Source organism: Anabas testudineus, chromosome 8, assembly GCF_900324465.2.
Source record: "Anabas testudineus chromosome 8, fAnaTes1.2, whole genome shotgun sequence".
Classification (NCBI taxonomy): domain Eukaryota; kingdom Metazoa; phylum Chordata; class Actinopteri; order Anabantiformes; family Anabantidae; genus Anabas; species Anabas testudineus.
The window spans coordinates 6,497,560-6,507,673 of record NC_046617.1 but is presented as its reverse complement, the minus strand read 5'-3'; the positions used below and the strand labels follow the sequence as shown (position 1 = coordinate 6,507,673).

The following is a 10,114-nucleotide window of genomic DNA, read 5'->3' as shown; positions in this document are numbered from 1 at the left end:
GCTTGAAAGACTTTAACAATGACTTAGAGATATGTGTATTCAAACGTTTATGTTCCTATATTTTGTTGTAGTTTTCATGGTGTCTGATGAAGAAAGAGGGAGAGAGAACGAGAAAATAAAAACTCAAAAGACATCTACATGATGTGTAGCCAGTATTTCTTTGGACTGTGGTAGCTACACTACTTTTACATGCACAAACATAACTTGTAATACTCTTGCAGGCAAGTATTATCCAAGCACCTGGCATAAGTCGAACCCGATGCAGTTGAGAAAATAAAGTACTCACCAACTGTGTCATTCACTCAACCCTACCACTTGAGGCAGATGGCCGCTTTGTCTGGTGTTCTCTGGTTGAAGGGAATTTTTCTTTTCTACTGTTGCCTGCTCAAATGGGAGTCGATGGGTTTTGCATTTCAAAGTGCGGGTTCAAAATAATATAAATTTAGCTGCCAGACAAAAAAAAAAAAAACATTTGCAAATATGAGAAAACAAGTTCCTGCACACAGAAATAAAGACGTATTTCTAAAGAACTGTTTTCAATAGTGCATCTTGTCCAGCAGATGACAGCAGCACACACCAGGAGGAAATCTCTAAGGTGTTGACTACATATTAAAAATGTGTGGAAAGTTACTATTGAATTATAACTGTAGTTTCACCATGTAATTGCAGTGATATAGCTTTGTTACCCTAGGGAGGCTTCATCACCTACAGTAAGTTGTCAGGGTAAATTAACAACTTATCCCTGAGGATCTTGTACAATTTGAGTATTTCTGAACGTTGTAATAGAGCAACACATAAAAAGAAAGGAAAAAAGCAATATGGAGGTTTAATTATTAACAAGGAGGTTCTAGAAAATAAAATCACAGATAGATATAATTAAACATGTTGTTAGTCAGTTGACTATCATCAGTGGATCAGTTATTTGTGGTGGGCTGAGAAAAAGTAAAGCATCCTTACATGGTGGGGGTCATCAAAACTCGGCCAGATTGCCTTCCTACTGGTCCCTGTGGGTTTATGGGGGTCTTTAGGAGGCTGAGCTGGCCATGTAGCATGTCATTTATACACATATTGGGGCAGATTTGAAGTGTAAGGGAAGACATTTGGGTTCAGAAATGTGGAAATTAACATTTTATTTATATTTTGTACATCCCTCCACTTTGACTGTACTTTTGCTCAGTAAATACAGTACTGTTGAGTAGATCTTTTCTAAATGTCTCTGATAAAGCTTGTTTCCAACCTTATATCTGAGTGCTATATGTATATAATGATTCTGTACTGCAGCCAGTAGAGACACCTCTCTTTTCCCAGCACCTCCCTCCCCCCGCCTGCCTGTCATTTTAAAACACAATGTTGACCACATACATGGAAGATAACTGACTCAGCTGTGCTGCTATTAAAAGACCTCAAATCCCAAAGTCTTGCTGTGGCAGGCCGTCCGACTGTCATGTCGGAGGAGCTCCGTGAATGAGTTGAGCTGAGTCGAGCAGCTACAGCTCCTCAGGAGAGGACTTCAACGCAGTCCAGAACACCTGCAGTAAGTGCTAACTACTTATTCATTTCTTGCAATATCAAGGTCAGATGCTTCAGTTAGTTAATGCACCGCTGTTTTAATCAGTCGATCAGTGTGGATCCAATACTGTGGAGAATTACTTTTACGTTTAATTTTATTTTGAAAACCTGCTGCATAGAATACAAAATGTGTTTTTATCCTTTGTGTTCCTAAGTCTCCGGACTTTTTCGTGGAATAATGTGACAAGTATTCTGTGACCTTGAGCCTTTTGTGAGTGATACAGTCTCTATTTCTAGGGCACTTTATATTTAGAAGCTCCTACTCGGACAAACAGCTGGTGCTTGGCATGGAAAACCAAAACCAAAAGGTTATCTTTAACTTCTCAGTTGGACACAACTAGAGCATATGAGTGTCGTTCTTTACAATGTGATGATGAAAAACTGGCACAATCGAGGGGGTTTTCACTCCCTTATGTGAAGGAAAGCCATGTCTCCAAACTTATACTGTAAGGTGTGTGTAACTCACACTCAGCTGATGGATTATAAGACAACTGGCCCCTTGTGGTTTGTGGTTGTTTTGCAGCTCTTCATGGTTGTTGTGTGTCTATTTTTCTTAGGTATTAATTTAATGGTACTTCTTTTTATTGTGGTGTGTGTCTCTGTAGCTGTTTTATGCCTCTTTGTGGTAGCTTTTTTAGTCATTTTGTGTCTTTTTAAAATGATTTTGTGCCTCTTTGTGGCAACTTTGCTTTTCTTTTTGTGCATCTCTTTGTAGTTGCTTTGTATCTCTGATGTTACATGTCTCATATATTTATATATTTATTTTTTATATATCTTTCTTTCGGTTTTTGCATTTTCTCTGTGGCTGCTTTAAATTCTAATATTAAAATCAAAGGCGAAATGCATTTTAAAAGTTTAAATAACAGTATGAAATGTTAAGCAATGGTGGATTTTAAAAATCTCAGTATCAGTTTTAAGATCTGCAAATTGTAAATATACACTATATAAATATAAAAACCACACAGAAAATTAATTTCCATCTGAAAAGATCTTTTTAGATCTTTAAACATACTTTAAACCCTGACCCTCATGATCAACTTTGCATCTTGTGTACCAATTTGGGAATACTCGATTATTTGATTTCTTCCTTGTCAAAAGTTCAATGGGAAGATAGATACCAATTTTATGTCTTTGTGGTAAATATGATGTTATTGCCACCACCTGACCGGATTAGTTTAGCATGGAGTTTAGATTAGCAAGTTTTTCTTTTTTATCTTACCCTTCACCAGAAAATGAATAAGTGAGTTTTTTCTATATTGTCAAACCTTGCCTTTAATATTTTGTGTGAACATTTACAAAGAGAACTTCTGCATATTTATAAAAAAAACAAACTTTTTTCAGGATATCCTCCAAGACATGGATCCGACATGGACCACCACTGTTCTCCTGGTGCCCTGTGTTGTTGTACTGACAGCTGGATTTTTCTATCTCTATAGTCTAATTATCAGTCTGTTGTCCAAAACATCAGTTCGTAATAAAGTGGTGGTCATAACTGACGCTTTGTCTGGACTTGGAAAAGGTAACATCCACTTTTTTAGCTTGAGGTAAAAACTCATCTGGCAGCTGTTGAATGTAATTTGATTTTCACTGTTGTTCTGTGTCTTGATTTCACTGCATGAAGAATGTGCAGGTGTGTTTCACAAAGGAGGTGCCAGGTTGATCCTTTGCGGGAAAAGCTGGGAGAAACTTGAAGAACTTGCGGATGATTTGGCAAATGCAGACCCCACTGTAGTAAGTTTACCACTACTAAAGAGAATGATGACCGAACAATTAAATCAGTAACACGTTATTTGTGTTAGTTATGAGCCAAACCGGCCTAACAGATCCACCAGTGGAAGACATACTGTGATATTTTACACAGAGCTCCTGTAAACTATAACCAGTGGGAAAAATTAAGGACATTTACTTAAACACTCACTTTATAGTAGCCTACTGTACTAAACTGTACACTATTGAGATATTTGTACTGTTTTTATGACCATTTTATGCTTCGTACATTTGAGGGGGGAATGTTCTTTTACATAAACAAACTATATCATAAGCATTTAAAATCATGTAATTAGAAAAACATATTTTACAGACTTTGACATAATGGAGCAATTTTATATTGTTGCAAGTACCAAAAATGGAAATAGAAAAGTCAACAACAAAGCCTGAGCAAACTTAGTAGAAATTACTCCTCACCTCACCTCAGATCCTCTCACCATGCCTGCTTCTCCTCGTCAGACGTTTCCTCCTAAACTCGTGCTGCTGGATTTTGGAGACATGGACAGCATGTCTGAGGCGATTGCAGAGATCCTGGACTGTTACGGCTGTGTGGATATTCTCATCTTTAATAGCAGCGTGAAGGTCAAAGCGCCTGCACACAGTCTGTCTCTGGAGATGGACAAGTTGCTGATGGACAACAACTACTTTGGACCGGTCACACTGGCTAAAGGTGCACACCGGGAATCTGTGACGTAATTCGTTTTCTGTCTGCACAGGTGTGATAGTGTCACATTTCCGTTGTTGCACTTCTGTTTCAGGTGTGCTGCCCTCCATGATCTCTAGGAGAACAGGGCATCTGCTCTTGATCAACAGCATCCAAGGGAAACTAACTGTGCCTTTTCGCACTACATGTGAGTTCAAGGGTTTATGACAGATAATACAAGTCTGTGAGTCGAAAGCTAATATTTATATTAGTCTGCCAGGATGTAATAAACTGCAATACTTTGGTATAATTACAGCCACCATAAACTGTTAGTGTGGTTTTAAAATTGAGACCATGATATGGTAACGTTGATTGGTCCACCGCTCTGTCTAGACTGATTATTATTATTGGATGGACTGACATTTTAGACATCTGTGGTTCCCAAAGGATGAATTAAAGATATGATAAAATATTTAAGCATCTAAAATGTCACCAGAGGCTTAAACCTACTGAGAATTGCGATCATTTACTTTTCATCAACACCATCAGGATGACATTGTCACAAAAGCAAGTTGGTCAACGTATTAACATTACAGCTGCTAAATATCAGCGTGTTAACGTGCTAATATCTGCATTAAGCTCAAACTCATAGAGCTGGTAACATTGCTCTAGACTCTCAGTTTTGTTCCTGGTTTGATCTTCAAAAATGAGAAACAAACCACACAGCCATGTTGTTTGTGGTCTATTTACATCTCTCTCTCTCTCTCTCTCTCTTTCCAGATGCAGCCTCCAAACATGCAGTTCAGGCGTTCTTTGACTGCCTGAGAGCTGAAGTGGAAGAGTACGGCATCTCCGTCAGCACCATCAACCACACCTTCATCAGCTGCTCTGCATCTGACAACGCAGCCTCCCCTAAATCTATCTGGTCATGTGAGTCAATGAGAAGAAGCAAAAGTCCCGCATCAAAACGCTTTATCAGAAGTTTTGCCACTAAGATAAGAAACAAGTTAAATATTATAAAGTTTGTGCTTAACATCTGCAATCAAATTGTTGTGAGTAAGGCAGACTGAAGAAACAAGATGATCTATTGTGGTTGATTATTAAATAAGAGCTGTACGCTTTTCTCTGCTCTTACAGTGTTGTACACTAAGAAGCCGCTTGGCATTTCTCCAGACGAGGCAGCCACTGAGGTCGTCAAGACATTAAACAACAAGAGGAGAGAGGTGGTAATTGCTCCATCACTGCCCAAGGTGGCCATGTACACCAGGTGCTTCTTCCCAAACGTGTTCTTTGCTGTGATGGCTGCAGGAGTGAAGAATAGTGCCGCCTCAGAGAACATGTAGCGCTGCTTTCAGTGTGCTGCCAAGCCATGTGTGGTGATCTTAACTGCTCTGTTGTAAATTAAGGATGGATAGAACCAAGCAAAGAAGCAACCTCTAGTTTATCATAGCAGGAATCAATTTATCATCTGTTGTTTGTGTAAATTTATTCACATGTATAATGTCATACTTTGTTGATCACCTTGGGGAAATTGTTGTTTGGACAGCTGCAGTAGATGACGGCGCTACTATTCTGATGTCTTGTGCAAAGACACCTTGAAACATAGTCAGGAGGAACCTGTAGTAGAACCTGTATATTTACCAGTTAAATAAAGTTTATTATAGCGCAGAATGTCATTAAACACAATTATTTATAAAGACAATTGTGTATCTATTCTGTGTCATAAAAAATGTCAACTTTTTAAAAATTGTTTAAACTGTTTAATTGAAGTTTCACAGCTGTTCATTCCTGGCAGCAAGTCTACATGAGAGAAAATGTGACAAATAGTATTTTAACGTCTTGTAAATCTCAATTTATTTTCAAATAATCTTCTAAGAAGTTTCCTGGAAATACATGCAGCACAACTAAAATAAATCTGAATAAACGAATAATAAACAATAATATCAAATATAATAAACGATTTACGTTAAAGGTTCGTAATTTCCACTTAAAACTAAAATTGAAATAACGTGAACGATGGAATGACGCGTTCTCGTGCATCTGGCGCCCTCTAGTGGTCAACACGCCCTCACTACACTCTGTGTGTGTAATCACGGGGGGGGGGTCTGTTCGTGTTTAAATGGCTTTTCAACTATTTTCCACACTCACTGTGAGAGTGAAGCGTTTTCCTGTCGCCTTCAGCGCCCTGAGCTCCGGCAGCAGGTTAAAAGTGGAGCATGACCGACACAAGCGGCGCTTCACCGTCACGCCAGGCAGCGGAGCTGGTAAGCGCACAGCCGGGTTGGACGCTGCGGGGCCCGGGGGAGGACTTGTACGGGAGCCCGGGGACCTGTCTCGGCCTGCTGAAAGATATTTATCTGCTACTGACTAATTCCCCCAGAGAAAACACATATGCTGTAGTACTACTGCGTTTTAGCTGATTATTTGGATTCTGCATACATTTTAACAGTCTCTATTTGAAGGAGTGAACGATCAGCGAAACTCCTTTGACAAATCTGCATATTTATTATTCCGTCATCCAAAATCAAACATTTCACAGCCGATGTCACTTACTTGTATTTTATGAGATTTGTGTCTCCTCGCGTCGCAGTTTGGTTTATTATCAGGACATTTGTTTGTACATATTTAGCTAGAAGGTTCATGGTAACCCAGTAGCACAAGGCAGGTACAGGCCACCTAAATAAAGTACTTTTTGAAGGGAGTTTGGTATTAATCGCCTGTCGATTTTTGTATACAGTGGCAAGAAACAGTAAGTGAACCAATTTCGTCGTTTTCTGCATTAATTCGTCATGACACGTTATCTGATCTTCATCTAAGTCAAGATTATTAATAAATATGATGTGTCTAAAATAATAAAACATCAAATTTGGATCTTTCATGCCAAAGGTGGCACCTTTTCTTGCCACTGTACCTTTCAACAGGGGTGTGTGCAATAAAATCTAAATGTATTTGTCACTGTTATATTGTCATTTTAGACACATTTGGTTATAAAATATGGTGCACTGTTACAAATTCGTAAACCTAAAAATATCTAATTAACACTAGTTTTAAATTCATGCCCTTCACACATTCATATCAAGAGGATGAGTACTAAGTACTGAAATACTCACTACTAAGTAAAGTACAATTATTGTGCTCCAGTAAATGTACTCACTCCACCACTGTCTCCAGTCGCTTTACATCTGTGAACAACTACATCTGTACTCCCCTTTGGGACCCTGTGATCAGTTGTGAAATGGACCGTGTGCTCTGTTCACAGGGGCCCATGAATGTGCAGTGCTGCAGTACAGATTCACTGGGGAGAAGGAGGTGGATCTAATATCAACGTACGTACCAGAGGCCTTTAGAAGCCAGGGTGTTGCTGCGTTGCTGTCACAGGTCAGGGTGATGCGTCAGTCGAAGCTGTGGTGTCAAGTCATACATTAGATGTTTTTTTTTTGTATTTAATGTGTCTTTTGCAGGCTGCCGTGGACTTCCTGGTTGAAGAAAACCTTAAGGCACGTGTATCTTGTTGGTATATAAAGAAATACATCGAGGACCATCCGGCACAACTGTATAAAGACCTTGTCATCACTTGAATGTTACTAAATTGTCCAGTGGTTGAGTTGCTACCTCACAATAACTGTACACCACTATAAAATGTGTTTAGATGATATTTTTTACTCTGGGTTTGTGTTAAATACAATTTTTAGAGGTTTCCAGTACGGTAATTTCATGATATTTTAAAGGGATACAATGTAGAGTAAATATGAATAAAGATTTACAAAATGATTTATTTGAAACTAGTAAATTGTTGCTTATTTTCAGGTAAATACGATGGCAATGTTGAACAGATGCCTCTGTACTGTGTGGGCTATGCTTTGTTTTGTGGTTATTAGTCAGGCTGGAAGAAGACTGAACTATTTATCACAGGACAATTGTTAAATATCAATAATATTAATATGTTTCCATATATATTAGATCATTGTGTTGACAATTAAAACATGATCTTTGTGTGTGTGTATGGAATTTGTCTGTCTTGGTTGAAGGTGATTTACTGGATACTTAACTTTAGCAATAAGAAGTGACTAAAGACAATGTCCAAAGTGGAAATATATATCCCCTGAGCATCTGTAGAAAATGTATCCAGTAGTTGATGAGATATATCAGACTAGACTGGACCGGCAGACCGATACTGGCATTCTTAGATCTCTGTGGCCACTACTACGGCCAAAATTAGTGCATGATGGGTAAAGCTGAAACCCAGAAGTAGCAATTTTCAACTGATTGGCTGAAAAAAAAGCAAAAATTTTCATAAGAACCTGGAATTTTTGCGACCAAACCATGAGCCTAGAAACTAACATGAAATCAGCACATGTCAGATGAGCACAGTATATCTTGGATTCTTGCCACTAATAAGATTACCTCTGTCATCACAGCAGCAGAGTTACTCAGTTACTCTCAAAACACAGTGTGTGTTCATCTGCAGTGGAGCGAACTGAATGGTGCCTTCAGGAAAGAACCAGATAACAAGAGATGCGCCACCACAGAGGGAGCAGATTTAACAGTATTCACTTTGAGAACAAGCGCGCTCGTATTTTATTGTGCATCTTCATTCAATCTTCAGTGGCAGGAAAACTATAATCAACTGATACAAAAATACTTTTCTGATTTGTGGGAGAGATATGAAAATTATTGACAATTTGTGTATAACATGCTTTAGTTCCAACAGATGTCACTCTAACGCCATCGTAGACAGTTCAATGTATTCTCTCCTGTTATGGTCCAGTTCTGTCAATGATACTTTTAGAGGTCAAATTAGAAATTGTTCCACCTCCATAACGCCAATCAGATCCCATCAAAAAGCATTATTTCAGTTTTTAGTGAGGTTTAAAGAGCTCAATCTTGACTTAATATAAAGCGACAGAATAAAAAATATGGATAAAAAGGTGAAATCAACCCAACCCATGCATGAAAAGCTTCTGAGGCCAATTTCTAAACGTATTTGCAGACATGCCCGCACATGTATGCTGTAAATTTATCTGCCAAGTAGTAATCATCAGTACAGCAAGCAGAGCTGGCTCATCTGCTCGGGCCCATACGAGCTGTATGATGAACCGAGCGCAGACACAGACCATCTGTTCCCGAATAACAGTTGTGGTTCTCACACACGGCGATGGCTTTTGTTGCTAGTACACATGGGTATATAGGGACTGTAGTCATGTTTTGTCTCTTTCAGGTAAGTTTTTCTATTTGTCGTCATTTTGTTTCTCCCCGTGATGATTCTCTACCTCTCACTAGTTGGTTTATGATTCTTTTTATTAGGTCTTTATCTCTTTTAAGTCGTTTTTTTTGTCTTTGTTGTGTAATTTCCTCTCTTTCTGGTCATTTTGACTTCACTTTGTAAACATTTTACATCACTTGTTGTTTTTATGATCATTTTGCATCTCTTTCTAGTTGTTTTGCATATTTTTGTAATCATATAGCATACAGTATATGTGGCCATTTTTTTTTTACATCTCTTTATAATTGTTTTAGTATCTCCACATTATCTTTTTTTTATCTGTGGTTGTTTTATATGTCTTCCTAATTGTTTTTATTTTAGCTCATCATTATAACATTCATTTTGTGCCTCCTTGTTTTCACTTGGTTGACTTTGCAACAAGAAACCAAAAGGTCCCTTCACCGATCATTTATTGTAGTTGTGTAGTGAGACCACTTTCTGGTTAATTACAAACTTTGAGCAGGTAACCAAGCCTTGTCCTCGAGAGCAACTGATTAATGAAATTTGGATGCTAGATGTGTGCTGAAAACAGCTGCATCTAAAATGATCTCCTGTTAAAACAGATATAGAGGTGCTGCAGGTGTAGACTGCACCCCCTGCAGGTTGACACGGCCTAGAGTGAAGATTGAAAAGTGCAGTCCTGTCTCCTCCCCCCTGCAAAAAATACCACACAAAGATTTTCTGAAGTGCGTGTTGTGTCTAAGCCATCCATCCTATATTATTTCCCCAAAACGTTTCTTTGTTCTGGCTTCCTAGACACGTGTTCGAAATGTGGCATGGAGCAAAACAAACAAGCAGTGAATCTAGGTCCAACAAATCAGCCCTGGAAACTGCTCCAGTCGGGAGCAGGTACAGAGACAGTGACTCCATTT

At 38.6% G+C, this 10,114-nt stretch overlaps 2 protein-coding genes across 2 annotated transcripts; both read left to right on the top strand.

The window, feature by feature from the left end:
• The first annotated feature begins 1,439 nt into the window (after positions 1-1,439).
• Positions 1,440-5,648, top strand: dhrs7ca (dehydrogenase/reductase (SDR family) member 7Ca). The gene is made up of 7 exons (XM_026357494.1): positions 1,440-1,534; positions 2,911-3,088; positions 3,191-3,300; positions 3,796-4,006; positions 4,095-4,187; positions 4,760-4,909; positions 5,117-5,648. Exons 2-7 carry the CDS (start codon positions 2,926-2,928, stop codon positions 5,320-5,322), a joined length of 933 nt encoding a protein of 310 aa, XP_026213279.1. The 5' UTR covers positions 1,440-1,534; positions 2,911-2,925; the 3' UTR covers positions 5,323-5,648.
• Positions 5,649-6,046: 398 nt separating this feature from the next.
• On the top strand, positions 6,047-7,972 carry LOC113160228 (protein NATD1-like). The gene is made up of 3 exons (XM_026357369.1): positions 6,047-6,243; positions 7,239-7,357; positions 7,441-7,972. The coding sequence occupies exons 1-3, from the start codon at positions 6,099-6,101 to the stop codon at positions 7,555-7,557; spliced, it is 381 nt and encodes a 126-aa protein (XP_026213154.1). The 5' UTR covers positions 6,047-6,098; the 3' UTR covers positions 7,558-7,972.
• Positions 7,973-10,114: the final 2,142 nt, after the last annotated feature.